The 25,888-nt window shown below is 47.4% G+C and overlaps 1 protein-coding gene across 19 annotated transcripts in view; it reads left to right on the top strand.

The window, feature by feature from the left end:
* DAGLA (diacylglycerol lipase alpha) overlaps positions 1 to 25,888 on the top strand; it is a 179,950-nt gene that overhangs the window by 144,249 nt on the left and 9,813 nt on the right. For 18 of the 19 annotated variants that reach the window (XM_075928467.1, XM_075928470.1, XM_075928466.1 and 15 more), the window contains 8 exons: positions 6,039 to 6,119; positions 9,316 to 9,458; positions 11,212 to 11,280; positions 12,312 to 12,384; positions 15,077 to 15,273; positions 15,676 to 15,805; positions 16,850 to 17,022; positions 21,944 to 24,306. In XM_075928467.1, the coding sequence (XP_075784582.1) occupies positions 6,039 to 6,119; positions 9,316 to 9,458; positions 11,212 to 11,280; positions 12,312 to 12,384; positions 15,077 to 15,273; positions 15,676 to 15,805; positions 16,850 to 17,022; positions 21,944 to 22,871 (1,794 nt within the window). In that variant the 3' untranslated portion in view covers positions 22,872 to 24,306. Of the gene's footprint in view, positions 1 to 6,038; positions 6,120 to 9,315; positions 9,459 to 11,211; positions 11,281 to 12,311; positions 12,385 to 15,076; positions 15,274 to 15,675; positions 15,806 to 16,849; positions 17,023 to 21,943; positions 24,307 to 25,888 lie in introns of those variants that run through there. The other variant, XR_012903704.1, reaches the window with a different exon arrangement.

Consider the following 25,888-nt stretch of genomic DNA (forward strand, 5'->3'; position numbering starts at 1 on the left):
TGCTGGTCTTGCTCCAGCTATCAGTCCCGTTCCAGCTCCCAGCATCGGAGAGCTGATGGGAGGTATAGATCACTGGGTGACCGATGCAGATCCATTTTCCCTGAACTGATGCCAGCTTTCCCAGATAGGGGCTCATCATGGTCAGAGACATGCTGGCAGGCCCAGAGCATGCACTGCTATGAGAGAGGCATTCATGAGCTCTCTTGTTCCTGGTGGCCAGGCAGTGCACTCATGCCAGCAGAAGCCGGCATGGAGCAATGGTCCCTGCCACCGAGACAGACGCAGACTCTGGAAGTGCCAGCCTCAGCCCTCAGCACTGCAAATGCTGGTATGGCTGCAAGGACAGTGGCTGGCATCTTGGTTCCTGGGGAGCCTTGGAGATTTACATGACAGCCCCAGTTCCAAAATTAGTCTCTGGGGTGTCAGAAATATCCTCAGCCTCGGTGTCTCAACCCCCTAGGCTAATGCAAGCTGCTGAGGAAGAAACACCCCTGCATGTAAGAACCCCTAACGGACTCCTCAGGGGCACCTCAGGGTCAGGGAGTGGTAACCCTGGTGCCAGCCTCTTCTTTGTCCTCACTGGATGCGGCCATCACACGCTCCCCTCTCCCAGTACCGCAGGATGACGTGAAGGCGCACTAGGAGCTCCTGAGGTGGGCAGCCTTGAACCTGGGAAGAACCAGAGGAGCTGGAGGGTGTACTCTTTGGTGCGCTTGGCACCTCAGCCCTGGGATGCATTGCCTACCGCTGCACAAAGGGGTCTTAACGATTACTAAAGTCCTTTAGCAAACTCCCTCGTCCCTGACTTCCATTTCTACAAGGGCTGAGAGAAAACACTTTGTGCCAGTGAAGGGACGTGAATACCTCTATTTTCACCTGGCTCCCAACTCCCTTGTAGTAGAGGCTGTCAACCACAAGGAGAGGCAAAGGCAGGCGGGATGACACTGAGAAATAAAGACTCAAAACAGCAGGATTTATTCAGTTATAAGGGTTATTCTTTCGCTACACGTGGCTAATCATCAGGCCCTCCTTGGCCATTATGACATTAACATGTGGCGGACCAAGGGCAGATTTGAGGGCTTGCTTCCTGAATCCTCAAGGAAGGAGTACAGAGCACTCCTCAAGGAAGAGGCAGTGGAGGCCATGGTGGGCCTCCAGGCAGCTGCAGACACAAGGGATGCTGCGGTGCACAGAATGGCATTGACCATATCTATGCCTTGGGCATCCTGGCTTCTCTTCTCCAGGCTATCTGGGGAGCAGGACCTCTTGTTTGATGGGCACTACCTGTTTGCAGAGCAGATGGGCATGAAATTACCTAGGTGTAAAGACTCTCGCACTACCTTAAAGGCCCTAGGGCTCTATGATTCCGGTTCTTATAAGCCAGCTCCTGGTGCGCACCAGCTCCGGCTGCTGTCCTGATCCTAGAAAGCTGGCTGCTGTCCATGCTGCGGGCTATGTGTCAGACATAGAGCCCGCAGCATAGGTGGCAGTCAGCTCCATGGAAGCGGGGTTGGCATAAGTTGGCTGCCAGCACACACCTCTGGGGAGCCAGCTGCGCTGCGGACTTTGCATTTTAAGCTTTATACTGCAGAGCCCGCAGCATGTAACTGTGTAACGATTTTTAATGGTTACATTATTAACCGTTTTTCTACATCCCTATTCTGGACTTGAGAAACCTCAGTAATTATCTGTGGAAACTCAAGTTCTGTATGGTCTCTCTTCCCTCCATCATTTCCTCTCTGGATCCGGGAGACTGGTATGCCTCCTTCTACCTTTAGGATATCTACTTCCATTTAGCGATCTTTCCAGGTCGCAGGAGGTTCCTTTGTTTCATGGTGGGCTCTGCCCACTACCAGTTTACAGTCCTCCCGTTTGGGTTGGCTGCAGCCCTGAGGGTGTTCACCAAATGTATGGTGGTAGTAGCAGCCTATCTCAGGCATTGGGGCATCCAGGTCTTCCCTTATCTTGATGACTGGCTGGTCAAGGGCAGATCCAGGGCACAGGTCTGTCGCAGTCTGATGCTTTTCTAGATACCTGCCGATTGCTGAATTTCCTGGTCAGTGACAAGAAGTCAACATTAGTACCAGTTTGAAGGGTAGAGTTCATCAAAGTGGTGCGCAACACAACCTGCACCAAGACTTTTCTGCCTCTAGATAGATCCCAGACCATATACAGGCTGCCCCCAACTTGCGACGTAATTGGTTCCTGGGATAGCATCGCAAGTCGGGGGCGTCGTAACTCGAGTTCGCATTTAGACAGGCGTTGTATCCCATTGTAAATGTGGGGCCAAGGACGTAAGTTGGGGGATTTTGGCCCCTTCCACACTTACGGAAAAGGTTGTAAGTGCGGGGGTCATAAATCGGGCCATCGTAAAGTGGGGGCCTCCTGTATCCTCTGACTATGGCCAGGGTCTGTCTGTCTTCCTCTTGGAGCATTTGGTAGTGTTCATATCTGCCATGACGGGCTCTGCATGTGGCCTTTCCAGTAGTGGCTGGCGTCAGCTTACTCCCAATCTAGGGACAACCTGGACAAGATGGTCATGATCCTTTCAGAAATCCCGACCTTGCATCCCTGCACCTTGTGTCATTGATGCTCCGTGGTTGAGTGAGGTGGAACGTACTTGTTTGGAGGAGCTCCAGCAGGTCCTGCTAGCAAGTAGGAAACCTTCCACAAGGCCGATCTACCAAGCAAGGTGGAAGATGTTTTCCCACTGGGCTGCAGAGCAGGATCTCTCTCTAGAACATGTTCCAGTGCAGTGCCATCGACAGTGGGAGCAATGCACTGTGGGGATTCCATCTGTTGCTAGGCACCGTGGGAGTGTAGAACAGAGCACAGTGCATCTTGAGAACATGCAAAACGTCCCATCAGGCACTGCTTTGTTTCCCAGCCCTCTAGGGGTTTCCAACTGACATTGCACTCCAGCATGTGCATTGTGAAAGCATGGATCCCACACTTCTCTCCTGTGTTGTGTTCAGTGTTGTGAGGACATCACACGTTGCAGCAGAATTACTCTTGAAGTTACTGGCAGAGGAAATAGTCACAGTGGCTGACACTGTGAGGTGGACAGCAGCAACTTGTCTTTGCATTTGTGACTCACAGAATAGCTGCAGAAGGTACTGTCAGTTTGGGGTGAGGAAACCCAGCACTGAGTGGTGGGACCGCATTGCCCTGCAGGTGTGGGTTGAAAACCAGTGGCTACAGAACTTTAGGAGGTGCAAAGCAACCTTCCTGGAGCTGGGTGCTGAGCTGACTCCTGGCCTGCAATGCAACGATACCAGAGTGAGAGCTGCCTTCTCAGTAGAGAAGCGTTCCTGGAAGCTAGTAACCCCTGTTACCGGTCTGTTGCAAACCAATTTGTAATGGAGAAGTCTTCCATTGGCGCTGTACCATTGCAAGTGTGCAAGGAAATACATCACATTCTGCTACAGAGGACCGTGTCTCTGGGACATGTTCATGATGTGGTGGCTGGCTGTGCAGATGGAGGCTTTCCTAACTGCGAGGGGTCAATAGATGGCACACACATTCCAATTTTAGCACCACCCATCTTGCCACAGAAGACATCAATAAGAAGGGGTACTTCTCAATGGTGCTGCAGGTGCTTGTGGATCACCATGGGTATTTCACAGACATCAGTGCAGGGTGGTCTGGAAAGGTGCATGTCGCATGCCTACGCTGCCCATACATCCCAATTTTTCCGGGACTGTCCTGAATTTAAATACTCTCTCCTGGTGCCCCATCAAGTAGTGAAATGTCCTGAAAGTCCCGCCAGACATTTCACTGCTCGATGGGAACACTGGCGTTGCACAGCAGCCTCCTCCCCCTCCTCTGCAGCAGAGCGCATAGGACAGCCGGGCCAGGTTCCGGTGGTGTGCGGCCCTTCCCTCTCTCCCTCCCCCCACGGGCCCGCCTTTGCTGCGTGGGGTCCTGGTCTGGTGGCACTGCCTTCTTCTCCTCCAGTTCCAGCTGGAGTCAAGCAGCAGCTGCGTGAGGCGCGTTCCAGCGTGATAAGATCCAAAAGTTCCATGGTCGTCCAAGCTGGAGTATATTTGGTGTGATAGCCAGCCATGATCAGCTGGGAAGAAGCCATAAGAGCTCTCTATGCTGGGCCAGCCAGCAGGAAATGGAAATTCAAGTTTCCAGGGCTTGCAAGAGAGAGGGGCAGATTGCTGTATATCTGGCTGCAGGGCAGGAGAGTTCAAAGTGCTGACTGTAGCAGCTGCTTGGGGCATTATAGGATACATCCTGGAGGGCTGTAAAGGTGAAAAAAGCCTTCTTTTGTCCACACTGCATTATTGTCGACAGTTAAAGGGAGGGGGAAAGAAAAAAGTCCCTTATGGTGATGGAAGTTTTTTGTCGCTGAAACCACGACTTTTGTCACATTGCAATGTGAATGCTATTGCATTTTTGTCACCGAAAGGCAGCTTTTGGCAACAAAACTTGGTTGTGTAGATGAAACCTAAAATGATCCTGATAGCTACTTTTTGATGATTATAATGATAATAGCATTACAGATGTCTCATTTGCAGATTCACAAACTTATCAACATTCTGCTCTTCCCTCTTCAATACCAGTTTTATTCAATGCAGTGGCATATTTAAGAATTTAAAGAAACCCAGGTTGCTGCAGATTTTTGCAATGAGCTTGGATTCTTTATATCTTAAATCAACAACATTTGACCATGTTCACATTTTACTTGAGAACTGTTCAGTTATTTCAGTATATTTAGTTCCTTGTTTCCTATTACATTCTTCATCTTTAGGCAGATTGAGTAGGGCAATTCATTGTAATGGGGTTCCCTGGGGGGCCCGGGAGCCTAGTAGTTAGCACCTGCTCATTGCAGGGACAGTGGCAGGAAAACCCGGGCCTGCCCACTTCACTGGGCTCTGACCTTGGCCCTTAGGAAGATTAGCAGCATTTTGCCTGGGGCAGGGGGGCTGATTTACCTTTCATGGGTCACTTATCTGGTCTCAGATAAGAATTAAAATGAAGGAAACCAAAACCTTTTAGCCCAGGTTGGGCTCCACGTACAGTCTTGTTCCTCTAGGAGTCTTCTTCAGCTCCTTTTGGCAGGAGCCTTCCAGATAGGTCTGCTCTCCTTCCCAGCCTCTCCCTTCTGAGCTGGGTTGCTCCTTTTTTAGCCTGTATCTCCATGCTCTTGGGTTGGAATGGCAGGGATAGCTTGGCCGAGGATACTCCTTCAACCCTTTCCACCTCCATGTGATGTTTGTATACCATATCACATTCTTTCATTGGTGTTAGCTGATCAGTAAACACCAATCATCTGTTGCAGCAGGAATCAGCAGCCTCCATATTTACTACAGATAGAATGAGAAACAGCCACATAGCAAATTCAATGCTGTGTACACTGAAGGCAGACAAATAAGATGAGCTGTCCAGATCTTTGGATTCTATCCCACTCAAGTGCTTTGAATAGTTCACAATTACAAACCCATTCCAATGTCTTCAGTATGCAACGAGGGTAGATTCCACACAATAGTCTCTCGCCTCTCCATTCCCCCATGGCCCCACCCATTCCTCTTCCCATGTGGGCTACTAAACAGTTCTCTCACTCTCTGGGGCTAGTAGACATAACAGGAACCTTGATGTTCTTTTGTTTGCCTGTGAATGTGTTAGAATAGTTAACATCTTCATTTACAGAGTGAAACTAAAGAGGATAATGGTTAAGGTGCTAGCACTCAGGAGATCCGGGTTCAGTTCACTGCTCTGTGATGGTAAATACCAAAGATAGATGGTCCAAGTGTCAGAAAGTCTCTGGGTGCTACCATAATATGAATATTTATCATTTCTGCTATTGTATAGCAGTTCACAGTCCTGCTCCTTAGACACATACCTGCTGCCCAATTATTTTCTCTCCAAATGAAACAGGAGGGTAAGTCAGTACTTTCCCCCATCACTCTTGGGTGCAGTCCAGAACCCTAGCTAGAAAGCCCACTAGCTCCTTTCAGTAATTTGCTGACTTGTGTTATTGAGGCTGCTATGCTAATGATCACATTTTGATCTGTGATGTCTGGCCTTAGGGAATGGTGTTGTCTGCTGAGTACATCAAGAAGAAATTGGAGCAGGAGATGGTGCTTTCTCAAGCCTTTGGACGTGACTTGGTGAGTCCTTTCTTCTTGATTTCCGTGTTTAGCAGATGAGATTTTCCTGTGCTACTGGTATCCTGCTTCCACCCACACTGTCCTGAAACAACTGTAGTAGAATTGGTCCCAGGAATTCAAAGCTTTCTTCTAAGTCTGGCTGATCCCAGCTATCAGAGAGCCAACTTGTTACCAGTTACTCCAGTGTTCCTGTTCCTCCATGCACCACCCTATTTTGAAGGGTTCTCCACATCAGTCCTTCAGGGCTTCAGAGCTAGTTCTTGAAGCAAGGCAAAAACCAGGAAATCAGGCTGCAGTTGCAGACAAAAACGCTTCATCCCATAGCAACACTGAGCAGAGAAACATACCAATAAGACTAAATTCTTATGCCCATGGAATCCGTTGGTTTAGAGAGAGACTACCAGGGAGCAGTACCCAGTAGCATTCATCTGAACAGCTCAAATATATACATTTTGCATGAACGGATCTTCCCGTATCATGAAGAGACCCACACCACAACCCTTGAATGCTGACTTCCAAAGTGAGTGTATATTATGCCGCACTGACAGAATGACTGACACTTAACTAAGGGACAGTCTTCTCTGGACTGTCAGATTCCCTGCTATTGCGATTTAGCAAGCAACCTAGAAACCAAAAAGAAGAGGAAGAGGGAAAAGAGGGATCAAGAAAGGGTGGCAGACTGCAGGACTTGAGAACCAAGTGCCCCAGTAAGATGATCACCTTGTAATATCTGATAAGCGGATGGAGGGATTCACAGGTCACTACTCTGATTTCTTAATGTGATGCTCTCTTCTTATCACCCCAGAAAGTGGGAATTGGCCTTATTTAGTGAGCAACTGTTACTCATAAGAGGGGAATTTCTTGCTGTCCCATAGACCTCAATAATTGCTGCCCAGACTTGGCAAAAATATAGTGGTGCTTGAAGCTCTGATACCTTAATTCTCTCTTGCACATTGTGCACCCAAAATCTTGTTATTGTTCCTGTCTAAATAGTACTTCATCACCTATCAAACATCAAGGCAATTGAATTTGACTTCCTTTTGGTAAGATAATTTTAAATATGCTGGACCCAATCTTTAATTTACTAGGGTCTGGCCCCGGGGAAGATAAGGAAATAGAAGACTTTCCTTTCCTCTAGATAGTCTAGGGGCCCTAGTGCTGCCGTGGGCCAGGCAGAGAACTGAGATTTAAAGCTTTGATAATGCTAACATAGTTTTTTATTAGTAAATTTTAAGATTCAGACCATGCCTAGAGCTTCAACTTCTAAATAGATACCAAATGCAATAGCAAAGTTTAGAAGTGGATTTTTTATTACAAGAATTAGTCTGCTAGTTATTGAAAATATCTACACTCCAGAAGATGCAGCCATACAAGTTCCAAGCCAGTAGTTTGAATTAGTTTTTGGCATCTGATTGGACATGTAGTGGAAGATAGAATTCAAGGGAGCAAACTGACATTTCAAGGAGCCAGGAAAACTAAGAACTTTGGGGACATATCTTGGCATTTTGAGGAGTGCTCTGGCTATCTGAGTAAGGAGAGTGAAAGGAAAAAAGGCCCACAAAAGGGATTAGACTCCTGACTTGAGAATGCATCAGTTTTTCCATGCATTCCTCCCCCCAGTGACTGCAACAAGGAAAGTCTAACAACAAGGCAAATAAATTTCTCTGTGGCATTCTTCGCTGGAAACTGACGGAGGTTGTCTATTCATTTTCCATTCTCCATGGCACAGGGTCTGTTGACTTAGCCAAACAGGCTTGAATGTTGTGTTTGCTTTGTACTTACGCTGCCAAACCCAGTAGCTTCCACTGTTTCACAGTGTGAAGAGTGTAGATTCTCGGTTTGCCGATGAGATATCCAAATTCCTCCTGGCCATTTATGTAAGCTTGCATAATTGTCACTCTGAGCCTGGATGACACCAAGAGGGGAGTTAGACATTTCATGGTCTTTCTATTTACCCTCAATTCCAGCAAATTTATTATGTTGCAAGTTCTCCTCCTTTCCAGAGCAGTCCATTTTCCGTAGCCTGTGTGCAAACCGTTAGGAGCACCCCAGTCTGTTGGATATTCATCTTTGATTATTCTCACTGCACATCTCTACAGTTTCCCTCTAAAAAAGTTTCTAGAACCCTTGTCCTGAAAATTATTGAGTTGTCTCTCTGAGTGGCAGTTGATGTGATTTACCTAAATTCTGTCTCCAGGCTGATGAGTTAGTTCCCTGCTGTGTGGAGACAGAGTCACAAGAAGTGCCAAACGTGTCCTATTTGCATCTGTCAGATGGGACAGAGTTGGGTCCCGCTAAGTTAGTGATGTGACTGCTAGGATTTCTGCTTTCATTTCTTCTGAAGTGCCCTGCCAGGGCAGGGATGGGATTTGCTTGGTGGAACTGTCATTATGTAGCCTAGACTAAGGCAGCCTGTAATCTGAATTCCACTCCCACTCCAGAAGGTGTCATAAGTTAGCGGGTCCCAACCAACCGATCTCTGGCTGCAGTGGCTCTGGGTGTCGGGGCTGAGGTACGCTGCTCTCGCTGAGGCTGTTGGGAGACGCATGTCCTGCCCTGCCTCTCAGCCAACCAGTGCCAGGCAGGGGCGGGGTCTCCTCCTGGAGGCTGAGCTATTAGTGGGTGAGGGGTTATGGAGGTAGTGCTGGAACTAGGGGGCCCTGGGAATGGGGCTGATATTGGGGACTGGCACTTGGGGGAGGGGTTAGATGCAGTGGGGCTCTGGAAACAAAAAGCTGGCACTGGGGGAGGATCTGGTGGGGGGAAGGCTCTAAGGAGTGGGGGGCTGGCACTGAGGCGTTTGGAATGGGCTGCCACGGGGGGGCTCTGAGGATGGGAAGCTGGTGCTGGGGGGGGGTGGTTGGATGCAAGGGACTCTGGGGTCAGTGGCTGGCACTTGAGGGTTGGGAGGCTCTGGGGTTTAGGGCTGCCACTGGGGACTCTGGGGGCTGGGCTTTTGATGGTAATTAATATGCAAATATGCAAATAAAATGTTACCAGTCTGCCAAAAGTTTGTGAATGGGTTTTCTGGTCCCCAGTATCAAAAAGGTTAGGAACCACTGTCATAAGTCATTTATGGAAGGAGGGAGGGTCTGGCGTGCTAGTGCATGGAAGAGTCAGCTTTTGCTAAGCCGGCGGGGCCTTGTAGAAAGGTGCCCACCTTCTTCCAGTATCTCAGCTTGTCTTTGTTTTGCAGGGCAGAGGAACAAAACACTATGGGCTGATTGTTGTGGGCCATTCCCTAGGGGCTGGCACAGCTGCTATTCTGTCCTTTATGCTGCGTCCACAGTACCCATCGCTGAAGTGCTATGCTTATTCTCCCCCTGGGGGGCTGCTGAGGTATGTGCTGGGAGATGAGACCTGACAGGGGGATTGCAGATGACCATTATGTTGTGCTAGTATGAGAGCACCTCAAGGCTCCAGGGTGCTTGGTGCTGTACTGAAAAATGGCAAGAGACATCCCTGTCCTAAAAATCTTACAGCCATGGGAGCAATACACTAGAGATGCTGATGTTGCAGTTGGCCTGGTTCTGTGTGTCTAGGTTTCAGATCTTGATCATGATGCCAGGTGGACAGCTGCTCCAGTCACTCATTAAATATATGAAGTCACATCACACAGGAGTCCCTTGGCAAATACTGTAGCTTCACCCTGTTTACAATAGCAATCGCAAGCCACAATCAAGAGGCTGGCAGCCCAGCCCATGTTTCCCTTCCGTCATCTTCCACTGCATATTATGAGATTCTGGGCACTGTGCCTCTTTGTCCATTGCAGATAGATACAGTAGGTGACTCATATAGTAGCTAAAAAGAAATCACCCATCTTGACCCACATGAAGAGGGATGGGGCCCCTTGATCAGTCATGACTGTCACTGCAACGGTTATTTACAGCAGCTACAGAGATTTGTGCATCACGATAGTTGTGTGTCTGTGTAGCACTCCATGATAGGAGTCTCTGCAGTGTCTGTTGGACAGAGAGTGCTCTGTAATGACTGTCAAGGGGCAGTCACTGAGAGTGTGTCTAGGCTACAGGGTGTTGTCGACAAAAGTGGACTTTTATCGACAAAACTATACCTGCGTCTACACTATCTCTGAGTTCTGTCGACATAATGTCAACAGAACTCGGCAGTTTTGTTGACGGTGGTAAACCTCATTCTAGGAGAAACAACGTCTTTTGTTGACAGAGTTCTGTTGACGGAAGGTGTTATTGCATCTACACTGTCCTTTGCATCTACACTCTCATGTCAACAAAGTGGCTTGCTTTGTTGACAGAACTGGGTGTAGTCTAGACACTCTTTGTCGACAGAAGCTTTGTCGACAGTATCTGTTGACAAAGCCTCTGTCGACAAAAGCCTGTTGTCTAGACATACCCTGAGGGAATTCTGTAGCTAATCTATTTGGTTTCCCCCAATAGAAATCCCTTGCACTGTTATAGACACAGCCATGGCTAAGGTGTGCTGTTAGACCCCAGACTATCAGATAGCTCCTTGGGGTGCCTCCACTTACCATGTTTCTGATCTTTATTCTTCATGATACTCTAACACGGCTTGCAGTATCGTCCGTAGACCCTCTCATTTGATTTCTGTCAATAAGTGTTGCCCTCTAGCTACTCTGAATCTATCCACCAGTCAGAGAGAGGCCAGTGAAGATGTAAATCTGCATAATGAACAGGATCTCGGAGCCTTAGCTCACTCTTACCATGGGCCAGCGGGGATGGGGTGGTGCAGAAAGTGGTGTTCTTTGTCTCACAAGCACCATGGCCTTCCTACCTCTCTCAAGTGTCCTGGCCATATGAAGACTATGGGGAGAATCAATTTGAGTTATAATGTTTGAGCACTTCCTTTCCCAAGTGCACGCAAAGGCTAATAGCACCTGGGCTACAGGAGTGAATTTAAAGCCTTGTGTGTGTGGAGCAAGGTGAGAACCCCAGATGTCATCAGGAACAGAAATTGTGGCCTGCACAACACCACAGTCCCCCAAATCCAGTCTCTTGGAAATCTGAGCCTTCAGAGGTCATGAGCAATTTGGCCATGGAGTGCCGTTCACTGCCAGTGAAATCCTACTTTTTCTTCTTGGACCCTGTTTCTCTTCCAGTGAGGATGCCATGGAGTACTCGAAAGAGTTTGTGACTGCTGTCGTGCTTGGCAAAGATCTAGTCCCCAGGCAAGTTGAAAAGTCTCTGAATTCCTCACTTCAGTATCCATTTGTTCTATACCAAAGGTACCTGTTTCCTGTCTGAAACCCCACCCACCCCAATCATATCTGTCTCCAGTTTCCTCATTTACCTATCCTCATGTGCTTCTTACTTGTCCTTCTCTTCCTAGTTACCTGTATTGCTGTATCTTTTACCTGGACACCTTTATTGGTGTATCACACACCTGTGTATTGGCATATCCCTTCCCCCTCTCTCCCTGTATGAGTAGAAAGGTGAATATCCTGACTTCACAATTATGTTCATTGTTGCATCTGATATATCACACCTTTTTATCTTTGCCTTGGAGATGTGTGGCCTAATGCTGGAGCCATGATCCAGGAGACCTGGGTCCTGTCCCCAGTTCTACCATCAACTCGTGGTGTGACCTTGGGCAGGCCACATCATTTTGCTCTCTGTCTCCTCATCTTTGAAATGGGGATAATGATCCTGACCAACTTTTGTAAAGTGCTGTAAAAATCTCTGGAGGGAAAGCACTTTAGAGTACTGAGTATTATTACTGGCCATCTGTAAGTTGACATCTCTCACCAGTCCATTGTCTCCCTGGTGACCTGTATGGTGGTGTCTTACACTGCTGTACCATCTCCTTGGCTTGCCTGTTTTGTGGTCTTGTATATCTCTGAACCATTTTCCTGGTTCTTTGTATTGTGACATCACACCGGTGCTATCTACCTGTCTCATGCCATCTTGCATCTCTGTATCTATCTCCTGAGTTATCTGTATTGTCACATCTCAAACCTTTGCACTATCTTGTCCGTTTGCCTGTGGGTTACCTGTATTGTGTCGTCTGATATCTCTGTGATGTTTCTTGCATCCCCCGTATTGTGGTATCTCCCACACCTTTGTACATCTCTTGGATTGTGGTATTTCATTCTTCTGTTCTGCCAGTACCTCCTCTCCTTGGTACTTGTGTTTTGATGCTAACTTCCCAGTTGTCTCCTGTGCAGTTGTAGCTAATATTCTTTCTCTCTGTTGCTTCTAGAATTGGTCTGTCACAGCTAGAGGGTTTTCGCCGGCAGCTTCTTGATGTTCTCCAGAGAAGTAACAAACCAAAGGTAAGACTATTCCAGTCACCTGGAATGAAAAGTTTTGACAATTATTCTCATGGAAATACCAGACCAAATGAATAGGTGTTGTCCTAAACTGAGTCTGTTTAGGACAAGGGACAGCATCCAGCCTGGCTGCCAAGGCCCCAGCCATGCCACTCCCGGAAGCACCATGGCCACAGGCTGCTGACAAGCATGTCTCTGCACGCCCCTTGGGGGCAAGGGGCAGTGAGCAAGGGGGCAGTGCTATCCTCAGAGCTCCTATTAACCAGTTTCTAGCCAAAGGAAGTTGTAGGTGGGGGCACAGAGACATACTGCCTCCCTGCCCACAAAGGGTGTGCAGAGGCATGCTTGCAAGCAGCATCCGGCAGCTTTGAGTGGCATAGGACCATTATGGCATGCAGGCAGCCTGCCTGTCTGTGTGTCCTGCCATGCTGCCAGCCACCTCTGCTGATAAGTGTCTCCCAGTCAGAGCCTGGCACCTCCCTGGCACACCCAACACCTTCCCCAGGTCATAATCTCCTGCCCCCAGTCTCCCTCCCAGACCCCTCACCACTTCCATTAATGTAATAGAAAAGTAAGTTCTGTGACCACTTACCAAATCCTTGGAGTGCCCTCCCCTGCAAAAATTATTGCCTATGCCTGGTTTAGGATTTCACACTCCAATTCCTGGCCTTTAGAGAGCAGTGGCCAGTAATGGACTAAGTTAGTAATGAAGTAATGAAGTTAGTAATGGAGTTTTACATCCATGACTCCATGGTATCTATTCAGTTGTGCATTTTTGAATTAAGTGGATTGTGTTAACTCTTGGGAGATGGAGGATTAACATGTATATTATGTTGTAAAGATTCGTTTCTGACAGACTAGAAAATGCCATTGCTAACCTTATTACCACATAAACCTAAGCACAACTTTGTGTGGACCACACAGATTCCAAGTAATAAAATTTAAAGTCACCCAGGGTATGTCTACACTAGCTCCCGAGTTCGAACTAGGGTGGCTAATGTAGGCATTTGATCTTGCAAATGAAGCCCGGGATTTAAATATCCCGGGCTTCATTTGCATGTTCCCGGGCGGGCACCATTTTTAAATCCCCTTAGTTCGAACTGACTGCCCGCGGCTACACGCAGCAGTCAGAAATTAAGCCGAACTAAATCCTTAGTTGCAGGAGGAGTAACAGTTAATCTGAACTAAGGATTTAGTTCGGATTAACTTCTGACTGCCGCGTGTAGCTGCGGGCAGTCAGTTCGAACTAAGGGGATTTAAAAATGGCGCCCGCCCGGGAACATGCAAATGAAGCCCGGGATATTTAAATCCCTGGCTTCATTTGCAAGTTCGAATGCCTACATTAGCCACTCTAGTTTGAACTAGGGGGCTAATGTAGACATACCCCCATATTGATTTATATTTTAAGTTCATTTTATTTCATATGTATTTAGATAAGCTATTTCTATGTATGGTGCTGTCTATTTACAAACTTGTGTAAACCAAAATGATGTAAACAAACACTAATGATCTGGCTGTTAGTACATGTGTTAAAGCAGACTATGGGCATTGTGAAAGCACTCCTGGGCTGTAGGACTACTTCTACATTATACAGTTTTAACTCTACTAGGTCCAGGGAACGCGTCTGCTCTTCCAAAAATTTTTGAGAAGAGCAGATGTGCTTTTTCGGCATCCCCGTAAGCCTCGTTTTATGAGGAAGAAGGGATGTTCCGAAAAGGGGGGGTTTCCGACATTTGGCCCAGTGTAGATGGGCCAAATGTCAGAAAAGCCTCTTCCGAAAAAAGAAGCAGAAAAAGCTATGCTAATTGCGGTTCGTAATTTGCATAGCTTTTTCCAGAAGAACAGTGTAGTGTAGACATAGCGTCAGTCAGGCACCCCAATCTAATGGATAACAGAAGCGTTATTAACAGTAGTTTTAATATGAGGAATTTTAAAGGGGTCCTGCAAAGAGTAAAAAGGACTTTGGGTCTTTTTGTATGATTGTGCAGAGTGACATGCTTGAAAGGGGTTTTTTTGTTTGGTTGGTTGGTTGGTTGGGTTGTTTGTTCTCTGCTTGTTTTTTACATTAGAAATTCCACTCTATGCTGCTTGTCTTTCACTGTTCTGTGAGCATGGGAAACTGTTAGGGTTATGATCTCAGAAGGAACAGAAAAGCAAAACCTAGTCTAACTGAGAGGGGAAGTGTTTTTCATGCAGATTCTTTAGAACTTTAGTTTTTTTCTTTTGTTGCTAATGTCTGTTTAGCTCAAATGCCTAATAAATAGGCATGAGAAAATACCTCTTTGTAAAGGATTCACCATACCTGGCCCTCCAATGTAGGGCTGATAACACTTTCATGCCATGTTTCTGGCTCCTGGAAGGAGACCGTCAGCAAAAACAGGGAAGATGTTGCTATTTTTAATCAGAGGCGGAAAAACTTGGGGTGAAGGGAGACAGTTGAAATTTCTTTTGTTTTGTGATTAAGTAAATAAGGGCACAAGCCTGATGTTGTTGTTCTGGGACACTTTTAAAGTGTTGTGTAATCTGTGAACTAAACCCAGCAACAGGCTAATGTGAAGTGACTCTAGGAATATGACACTATAGGCCCCCTTCTGCCCTGGCTTTTTATCCTCAACTCCTTTTGGTCTCTTTCAGTTTTCTTGCATCACAATCTGTTGCATCATCTCATTCTCCTCCTCCCTCTCTTCTTGGACAGTGGCGAATCATCGTGGGTGCCACAAAGTGTATACCCAAGTCAGAACTCCCAGAGGAGACTGAAGGGAATTCGGTGACCAGTAACCGTCTCTGGACACACCCCAGTGATCTAACCATTGCGCTGTCTGCCAGTACGCCACTCTACCCACCCGGCCGCATCATCCACGTAGTGCACAACCACCCTGCCGAGCAATGCTGGTAAGTACAGGTGGAGCTGCAGCCAGGCTAGGGGGCACACTTCTGTTGTGAAAGGAACCCAAGGGGATAACCTTGGGAAAGCCACCGCATTCTTTGGCAGCTTGCTTTGTCTGTAAATGAGACTTATTTAGCACTATTCTGCGGTGGTTATGTCTACCCTGGGGAGGAGCTTTAAGGAGAGGAGATATTGCATCAGGATTGATTAGTGTTGTTCTTGGGAGGAGTGGCAGCATATGTAACTCAACATCTCTTCTCTTTTACTTCCCCCCTCACATTCACTTGTTCTCTGTTTCTGGATCCTACTGTGTCTCTTTCTCACATTATCCCCCTTCCTTCTCTGACTCACACGCTCTCCCATGTCTCCATCTCTCCCTCTCTTTTGATCCTCGACTTCTATTCCAGTTGCTGTGAACAGGAGGATCCCACTTACTTTGCAATTTGGGGTGACAATAAAGCATTCAATGAAGTCATCATCTCCCCAGCTATGCTGCATGAACACCTTCCTTATGTGGTCATGGAGGGGCTCAACAAGGTAATGCCAAACGTCCAAGTCTCAAGTATTGGGAGAGGGGGCAGAGGCAGACTCAGCATAGCAAAATAGCTTCTGAGTCTCAGGCCCTGGAGAGGCTAGAGAGGGGAGTGTAAGCTGGTGGAATCCCCACTCAGCTCCAAATCAAAACTGCACACTTGTAGTGTGGTGCCTGGTTTTATTAACCCGTATAAATAATATTGTATTACAGTAGTGCTTAGAGGCTCCCACCGAGATTGGTGCCCATTGCTCTAGGCGTTGTACATACACCTACTATACAATGTAAATGGACAAGATGGCCAAAGGGCGGGAAGGGAAACTGAGGCACAGGACGGGCCGGTCTGGTCCAGGGTCTCATAACTTATTCATTGCAAAGCTGGTCATTGAACTTGGGTCTTCTAAGTCTTAGTTTAGTGCCCTGATCACTAGATCAAAACAGCATAGTGTGAACCCAAGTCTCAGCTGTCTCCTTAGTCCTGTCTGCTCCTTGGTTCCTTCCCTTAGGACCTGCCCATCCACACCCTGCCTTTCTCTGATGAAGGACTGCTCCTGTATTCAAGGCTGATCTAATAAGCCACAACTTCTCCAGTGGGGCACCAGTAACTAATGTGGCGGTCTCTGAGTTGTGCAGCACCTGCCAACATGCTGGAGCCTCTTCAGTGTCTTTCCACTGTGTTAGGTACCTACATGTTAGGTACCTACATGTCACACTGCAGGAAGTGTCTCAAGTCGTTGGGTCTGATTTTACAACTCTTATTTAAGTCAATAGAACTGTTTCTCCTAGGCCCTGCTGATCTTGGGGCTGCCAGAGGCAGGGTCGCTAATTGCTTTCCTCCCACTGGGTTAAAGCAGTACTTACTGACAGTATGGCTTTGATGTCAATATTTGTGTCTCAGCTTGTGTGATCCTAGGTATGATCCTTGCCTTTGTCATCCCTCTAGGCTTGCAATGACTGCTGATAAGAAGCAAATTGGGATAAGTTTGCTTGTCAGGGGGGAGCTCAGAGTTTAGAACAGAAATGAACAAAGCTGATCTTATTTTGAATAGGTTCTGGAGAATTACAACAAGGGCAAAACTGCCTTGCTTTCTGCAGCCAAAGTGATGGTGAGTCCAACAGAAGTGGATCTCAACCCAGAACTGATCTTCCAGAATCAGCCCCTGCCCAGCGGACCCTCAGTACAAATCGGGATTGGAGCCATAACCGTGGACAGCAGTGTCAAGTAAGGATGTAGCTTTTATTTCCTTGAGAGGTTTACCCCAGGCCTTTCGAGGGATTGTTGCCTCCTACAGGGGCTGTGATCACTTCCAAGCTGTCTTGCTATGGCTCAGGAGCAGGGGGCCATCCTTGGGGCAGAATGTCAAGGAGCAGGGCACAAACTGCAAATTGGTTATGAGTTCTGTACCTAGATTTCACCAAGCTATTATCAAGCACTGGGGAAGGTCTAGGTTGGATATTAGGAAAAGCTATTTCCCTAGGAGGCTGGGGGAAGCACTGGAATGGGTTCCCTAGGGAGGTGGTGGAATCTCCATCCCTAGAGGGTTTTAAGGCCCAGCTTGACACAGCCCTGGCTGGGATGGTTTAGTTGGGGTTGGTCCTGCTTTGGGCAAGGGGCTGCACTCGATGACCTCCTGAGGTCTCTTCCAGCCCTAGGATTCTATGAGTTCCTCAAGCACTACAACAGCCTAACATGGAGTCCTAGACAGTCCCCTTCCAAACTTTGCTCAATGAAGAGGGAGAAACAGTAACAGGAAACTTGGAAATGGCAGAGGAGCTTAATGATTTCTTTGTTTCCATCTTCACAAAGGAGTCTGATGAAGGAATGCCTAACATAGTGAAGCTGGGAAGGGGTTGTAACTGCTTTGGAGGATAGGGTCATAATCCAAAATGATCTGGACAAACTGAAAAATGATCTCAGGTAAATAGGATGAAGTTTAATAAGGACAAATGCAAAGTACTCCACTTGAAGGAACAATCAGTTTCACACATACAGAATGGGAAGCAATTCTCTAGGAAGGAGCACTGCAGAAAGGTAGGGGTTATAGTGGACCACAAGCTAAATATGAGTCAACAGTGTGACACTGTTGCAAAAAAAGCAAACATGCTTCTGGGATGCATTAACAGGGGTGTTGTGAGCAAGACGCGAGAAGTCATTCTTCCGCTCTACTCTGTGCTGTTTAGGCCTCAATTGGAGTATTGTGTCCAGTTCTGGGCACCATATTTCAAGAAAGATGTGGAGAAATTGGAGAAGGTCCAGAGAAGAGCAGCAAGAATGATTAAAGGTCTAGAGAACATGACCTATGAAGAAAGACTGAAAGAATTGGGCTTGTTTAGTTTGGAAAGGAGAAGACTGAGAGGGGACATGATAGCGGTTTTCAGGTATCTAAAAGGGTGTCACAAGGAGGAGGGAGAACAATTGTTCTCCTTGGCCTGTGAGGATAGAACAAGAAACAATGGGCTTAAATTGCAGCAAGTGTGGTTTAGGTTGGACATTAGGAAAAACTTCCTGTCAGGATGGTTAAACACTGGAATAAATTGCCTAGGGAGGTTGTGGAATCTCCATCACTGGAGATGTTTAAGGGCAGGTTAGACAGACATCTATCAGGGATGGTCTAGGTGGTACTGGGATCTGCCGCAAGGGCAGGGGACTAGACTCGATGACCTCTCGAGGTCCCTTCCCATTCTAGTGTTCTAGATAGGATTCTATGATTAAAATCTGATCTGTCTTGGCACCAAGATAAACTTACCTTCGATATATTGTTCCTCGCACCAAAGATCCCAGTAATATTCAGGTTACTCCCAATCCCAAAGGACCAGTCACTTCCCCTGGTCAGTTGCACCTTAGATGTCATACCGAAGACACTTATAGCCAATACTATAATAAATAGTCTAAAGAGTTATAAACTAAGAAAAGGAAATAAGTATTATTTTCAAGGTTAAAGCAACTAAATAAATACACACTCAAATGTGTTACTGTCCTAAATTTCAAAAGGTAATAGAAGCTTCTATAATAAGCATGCTCTATGACTGTGTCTACATTGGCACCTTTTTCCGGATATGCTTAAAACGGAACAGTTTTCCGTTATAAGTATTTCTGGAAAAAGAGCGTCTACATTGGCAGGATGCTTTTCCGGAAAAGCCCTTTTTCCGGAAAAGCGTCCGTGGCCAATGTAGACGCGCTTTTCCGGAAAAAAGCCCCGATCGTCATTTTCGCGATTGGGGCTTTTTTGAGGAAAAGACTACTGTGCTGTCTACACTGGCCCTTTTCCGGAATAGTTTTTCCAGAAAAGGACTTTTGCCCGAACGGGAGCAGCATAGTTTTTCCGGAAAAGCAGCTGATTTCTTACAGTAAATCGTCACTGCTTTTCCGGAAATTCAAGGGGCCAGTGTAGACAGCTCACAGCTTATTCCGGAAAAGCAGCCACTTTTCTGGAATAACTTGCCAGCTGTCTACACTAGCCGCTTGCTTTTCCGGAAAAACAATGACGATCTACTGTAAAATTGTCAGTGTTTTTCCGGAAAAACTATGCTGCTCCCGGTCAGGCAAAAGTCCTTTTCCAGAAAAACTATTCCGGAAAAGGGCCAGTGTAGACAGCACAGTAGCCTTTTCCGCAAAAAAGCCCTGATCGCGAAAATGACAATCGGGGCTTTTTTCCGGAAAAGCGCATCTAGATTGGCCACGGACGCTTTTCCGGGAAAAGTGCTTTTCCGGAAAAGCATCCTGTCAATGTAGACGCACTTTTTCCGGAAATACTTATAACGGAAAACTGTTCCGTTTTAAGCATTTCCGGAAAAGGGTGCCAGTGTAGGCATAGCCTATATGTTTTAAGGACTAAGCCAGGCCAGATACTGGGGATCTTTTGCTTATAACTAGTTATCCTACCCCGAGTCTGTTTCTCCTTGTTTAGGCCTTTTATTCCTTTTCCACTTCTTCAAGTTGCAAGTTCAGCTGTGGGGAAGAATTCAGTTGCAAGTTTTCTTTTCAGGAGCAGGGTAGGAAGTTTGGGTTTGGGGAGAGAGGAAGCGTTTAATAAAGCACTTTGTCTTCTGGTGTTCTGCAGTGGTTTGTCTGGTATTGATGGGCCGTCTATTGCTGGGCAGGAGAGAACACTTCCTATGGCAAAGTATTATTTCACATTTGTTAATGCTACTCTCCTGGCTGGTGATTTGCAGTTATAGAACAAACAGCTTTACAGTTACAGAGCAAACACTTAAATATTAACATATAGCATGGGATACAGGTATTATAAATGGGATGAATGCATGATCAGTTTCCAAGCATTTAATAACGTCTAATGTTAAGGACAGTTTTATAATCTAATACCTATTTTAACGATACTAACACACAGGAAAGCCGGATTGGCCTCCAGCTATGTATTTATCAGTGTTCAGGTGAGACCTATGGCCTTGACATGAACTGGAACATAGTCTGCCAGCATCACAATCACTCTTTGAAACTTGGGACTGGCTCATGCTTGAAGTGTAGATTCAGTGACTGTTCAAGTGGGATTTTTACTCTGGAAATAAAGAAGCCCATGTCGTTCTAACAGTTCATTGGATGCAGCAAAAGGAAACCCAAAGGTGAAAGGACACTGACACTTTCCTTCTTACTCCAGGACAAAGGGAGGTTTCCCTTGGGACAGGGCTAGGGTTCAGTGGTGGGGTAAAGCTTGCATTCCTTTCACTTTCCAGCACCCTGTAAATATGCTGGTGTTGGTAGTAATATATGGATCAGTGATAAAAGATACTATCGGAAGCCATCATGGTGAGCAGAATGCTTCATTTTGTGCAGCTCTTCATGTAAAGTGTATCCCCAAACGATTGATAGAGTAAATAATGTTATTGCAGAAAATTGCAAAGGAAGCGAGAAGTAGAGCAGCCTGAGCAAGGGGTATGTTCCCAGCTGAGATGTGAACTGGAGAGACTGTGAGGCAGAGGAGTACAAGAAGGCTGCAGGAGCTGCAGAGGACGCCGTCATAGTCAGGGAGGCCAGGAGTAGGCAGCAGCTGTAATGGGCTGGCTTGCTGGACCCAGCCCCTGGAGAGTTCTAAAAACAAGGAAATTAATTTCCATTCAGAACCCAAGTGAAAGGGGAGCCAGGGAATGAGTGTGGCTGCACTCCGCTGTACGTGTGTAAAGACTGGAGCACAGGCACTTGCTGGGCTTGGCAGAGCAGGGACTGGGAAGGCCATAGAATGAGCTGCTCTAATTAGGGGGAGAGCCCTTGGATGCGGATTCTAGGAGATGAGAAATTGTGGGAGTGACGGAAATAATACCAAAACTATAGACCGTTGAACCAGACGGGAGTGAAAAGACGGAGCTGTGCTGGAAGGGTCTGTCTCTCCCCAAGAAAAGGACTTTTGTTTCTGAGATTGTTGATAAGGGAAGCTGCGAGGAAGCCAGGCACTTGTCTGGCCAACACAAACAGGGAGGCCGAACATGATGTAGTCGTTGTGGGTGCTGAGATCTGTGCAGTTAAGTAGCCCTGGGATAAAACTGAGCAGTGTCTGATGTTGAAGAAAAAGATAAGATGAGAAAGGAGGAAACAGAGAGATTCTAGGCACTGATCAGGAGCCATCACCAGAGATAGAGTGAGAGGCTAGGCAGAGGAAGAAACAGGACAGTTGAGCAGCCAGAGGGAGAGGGATCCACATTAGTGAGGGCTACAGAAGATGGAGGTAGAAGGAGCAAGCAGAGAGGAGGGAGAGGTTGACAGCCCAGAGGAGGGAGACTTCTGTCTTCTAGCCAGAGCAGCCTCTACAGTGGATTTTTGATCTGAGGAAGTGGGTCTGGCCCACGAAAGCTCATCATCTAATAAACCATCTTGTTAGTCTGTAAAGTGCTACATTGTCCTGCATTTTGCTTCATCTACCCCAGACTATCACAGCTACATTTCTATCACTATTCTACAGTGGAATAATTCTTGTCAAGGGGAGAGGAGGTTACTGCTTTTACGCCTTGTACTATAAAAGGGAGGGTCAGAGATAGGGAACTCCAGGGTTGGAGCCTGCTGTGGTTTCATTTTCCATTGTTTCTTTCCAGTGGAGATGCTATTCCGAAAATTAGGTGCAGGATGACAGATACAATTTGAGGCAGGTGAGAGATTTTAGAGGCTGCCTCATGTTTCTGTTGTCTCTTTGCAGGAGCAAGTCCCATTCTGAAATCAGTTTGGAAGGGTTTTATGAGACCAAGCTCCTTTCTCCTGTGCAGAAGGACCCGGTGGAGCTACTGCTGCTGGATACCAAGGAGCGCTTGTCTGTGGAGCTGCAGGACCGTCGCGCTCCTCTCGCTACCATGGAGAGTCTGTCAGACAATGAGTCTATTTACAGTTTTGAGTCGAGGCGCTCCTCTGGCTTCCGGAGCATTCGCGGTTCACCCAGCCTCCATGTCGTCATGGAGAAGGATGAGACACACTGCTTTTATATAGACCCCGTTATTCCTGAGGAGAACCCCTCCCTCAGCTCACGGACAGAACTGCTGGCTGCCGACAGCCTCTCCAAACACTCCCAAGAGACCCAGCCCCCAGAGGGCCTGGCCAACAGTGGCGGCACTACCCCCCAGCGACGCGGCAGCGAGGAAGGAGCTCGTAGCGAAGGGGACCACGTTTCCTTCACCCCTCGGGAGGAGCTGTCCCTCCAAAATGGACGGCTCACTGATGTGCCCAGTCCGCAAGTGCTGGAGTTTGCTGAATTTATAGATAGCCTCTTTAACCTGGACAGCAAAAGCAGCTCCTTCCAGGACCTCTACTGCATGATGGTATCTGACAGCTCCAGCGATTTTGCTGAGATGCCCAAGTCAGTTAGTGATCAGGAGATCCTGCTAAGAGCGCAGTATGAACCCAATCTAGTTCCCAAGCCCCCTCGGTTATTTGCTGGCTCAGCAGATCCCTCTTCTGGCATCTCAGTCTCACCCTCCTTCCCTCTGAGTTCCTCTGGAGAACTTATGGACATCACTCCCACAGGCATGAGCAGCCAGGAATGCCTGGCCACTGACAAAATCCGGACTTCCACTCCAGCTGGTCATGTGACCAGCCCTGCCAAGCAGGAGGACCTCATGATCTCAGCCCTCTAGTGCAGGGGTGGAGGGGTGAGGCTCCAAAAGCCAATCCCATGAGCTGAATGCTGGGATAACACTTGGAGGAGCTGGTCATTGGGCAGTTCGGAAGTGTGGAGACGCCTGAGAATGTTCCCTCTGGGGTGCCATGCTGACGCCAGGGGGATGGATTCCGTATGTTGGGTCGTATGCTTAAGTTTGGGAGAAGAGGCACTGCCTTTGAAAGCCTGCTGCGCTAAGAGAGTCTCGTCAGTGGAGTTACATGTTTGGTTTCCCTACCTCAGCCAACTAGATTAAATCAGGGGGCAGATTCCCAGCCTCAGGCCATCTGCTGAGGCACAGGGCTCAGATTTCCTGCTCCGGGGAGTCTGCTGGAGTCAGAGGGTGGATTCCCTGAGGTTAGAGGACTGGGTAAAGAGAAGTGAGGGTCAAATCACCTCCTCCTTGTCATTTAAGTGGTGTCAGTAGCGATCAGATTGCAACTTTGGGCCCAATTGCACTAACACGTCATGTCTGACCCAAGCACCAATTCGTCACCCTTTCATGGTGTTTGTTTTATAGGACACTCTCTCCCGTTTTAAAGCCATTGAAGCTGTATTCCCGGGGAATGCAGCCACCCTCTCCCGACCAGGCACAGCGAGAATCAGGCTGGCACTGTGTGTTTTCGCTCCCCTGATTACCTCTGAGTTCAGTGACTACCAGGCTTCTTCTGAGAAGAAAGGAAATCCATGTACTAGAGAGCCGAAGGCCACTGCTGCATCCAACCTCCACCAGAGAGGTGGGGAAGGTCTCTTGGGTCTCACCTTCATCACTTCACAGCTCCCTGGACCACTCAGAACTGGTGATGTTCCCACCACAGACTGACTGGATTTTCATCTCAGTACCACATGGTTTAAACTAGCTTTTAGTATTTAAGACTTGCCAGTTCCCAGGATTATCCACCAGTTCCCTGTGGTGCCTGGGAGCCTCCTTGGGCTTGTTCCTGGTCCTCAGTCCACCTTCCTCGCAGGCCAACACCGGTCTTTGCCGTCGGAGTTCAGGGAAAAGATGAACTTTTACTGAGTGTTGAAATCTCATGTATGTTTACAGAGCTGCTAAGCTTTTCAGAAGGTATTCATTCTGCAAATTGGGAAGCCTTCCTGGAGCAAGAAGAATGTTTTCTCTCCCCTTCCCTTGCCATTCCCTCAGTTTGGAGGCTGAGGGGAGAATGGGGTGGGCAGGAGGTGCTGTTTTTGCAAATCCTTGTTTCAAAGTGGAGGCCCTTTGATCCAAGCTCATGGCATGCCTCCCTCCCCACAGGGGTTCCTCCCCTTCACCGTACTGCACGACAACTCATTTAAAAGCCCCAATATACTGTCAGCAAAATTGTCTCTGAGCAACCAGTCCAGTTGCTCTCAATTCCAATGCCCTGGGTAGCTTGCTGGCTCCATTGAATGAATAGAAGGGGTTTTCCGATGATGAAAGCAGGAGGGAGATTAACTGCCGAGGCAGTTAAACACACAGTGACTTATAAGAGTCCTTTAACTGGAAAAAGACTTCAATTCAGAACTCAGCAGAATTCGTCTGTGTCTCTGCAGCTCTGCCCTCCTTCACCGGAAAAGAATCTCTTGTTGGGAGTCAGCTGTAAAATGCCCCCATCTTACAGGAGCCTTGGGCTGGGCAGTTCCCCGTGCAGTGAGAATTCCATGCATGTGATAGGTTAGCCCCATCACACAAGAGAAATCGATGGGTCCGATTCCCTATCACGGTACATCTTTGTTGTTGTTGGGTGGTCATGCTAGGTGCTGTACAAACACTAAACAAAAATGGTGTAAAATGTCCCTAAATAAGAGCAGGAACATTTTTACACCCACCCAGCATGGCAGTGTTGAATAGATCCTGTGTATCCAGTGTGACAACATCATGTAGGGTAGACTCCTCAGTCTCCACCATGAGGTGCTTAATCATAGGATGTGCAGCTGTTTCCATTTATAAACACTAAACCAAAATCTGTTCACTGTCCCAGAAGCTTAGCTCCCAGATGGGACCTTTCTTAAAACTCTGGCAAGATTCTAAATAACTTTTTTTAAAATCTATTTGTTGCTGAGCAACAAAGTCCCATTTTTGTTAGTAGTCCCTACCAAAAAGAACAATCTGGTGTATTCCCCTTGCTGGCTCTGCAGCAGCAGTTAACCAGCATTGTGCTGACAACACGAATGGTTCTGGCACCCGAACGAGAACAGCTGTGTTAATACTATCCTCCATTTGGAAGTGCAGGGCAACAGCATGTGGCGAGGGAATTAAAAAGGTGATTTTCAGGAAAGCATTACAATAAGCAGTGCAGATTAGAACAGTGATGGGCAAATTGACGCCCATCGGGCTTCTGTGTGTGGCCCACGAAACATTTTATGTACTGTTACCCACACACAGGGGCTACGTCTACACTGGCCCCTTTTCCGGAAGGGGCATGTAAATTTCAGCAGTCGTCGTAGGGAAATCCGCGGGGGATTTAAATATCCCCCGCGGCATTTAAATAAAAATGTCCGCCGCTTTTTTCCGGCTTTTAAAAAAGCCGGAAAAGAGCGTCTAGACTGGCCCCGATCCTCCGGAAAAAGCGCCCTTTTCTGGAGGCTCTTATTCCTACTTCAAAGTAGGAATAAGAGCCTCCGGAAAAGGGCACTTTTTCCGGAGGATCGGGGCCAGTCTAGACGCTCTTTTCCGGCTTTTTTAAAAGCCGGAAAAAAGCGGCGGACATTTTTATTTAAATGCCGCGGGGGATATTTAAATCCCCCGCGGATTTCCCTACGACGACTGCTGAAATTTACATGCCCCTTCCGGAAAAGGGGCCAGTGTAGACGAGCCCAGGGTTGCCAGATCCGCTGGTTTCTGTCCACAGCTTTTTTCCCTACTGGTATTACTGAAGTGACCCACAGGTAAAACAAGGGCATGTGAAGTGAGTTGTGCTGACTGCACACACCACTGATTGTGTGAGCCGTGCACTCCTGCATCCAGTCAAAGCGCTACTACAGTTCAGTCGGCACACCCCACAAATTCTA

Source organism: Pelodiscus sinensis, chromosome 4 (assembly GCF_049634645.1).
Source record: "Pelodiscus sinensis isolate JC-2024 chromosome 4, ASM4963464v1, whole genome shotgun sequence".
NCBI classification, from domain to species: Eukaryota; Metazoa; Chordata; order Testudines; family Trionychidae; genus Pelodiscus; species Pelodiscus sinensis.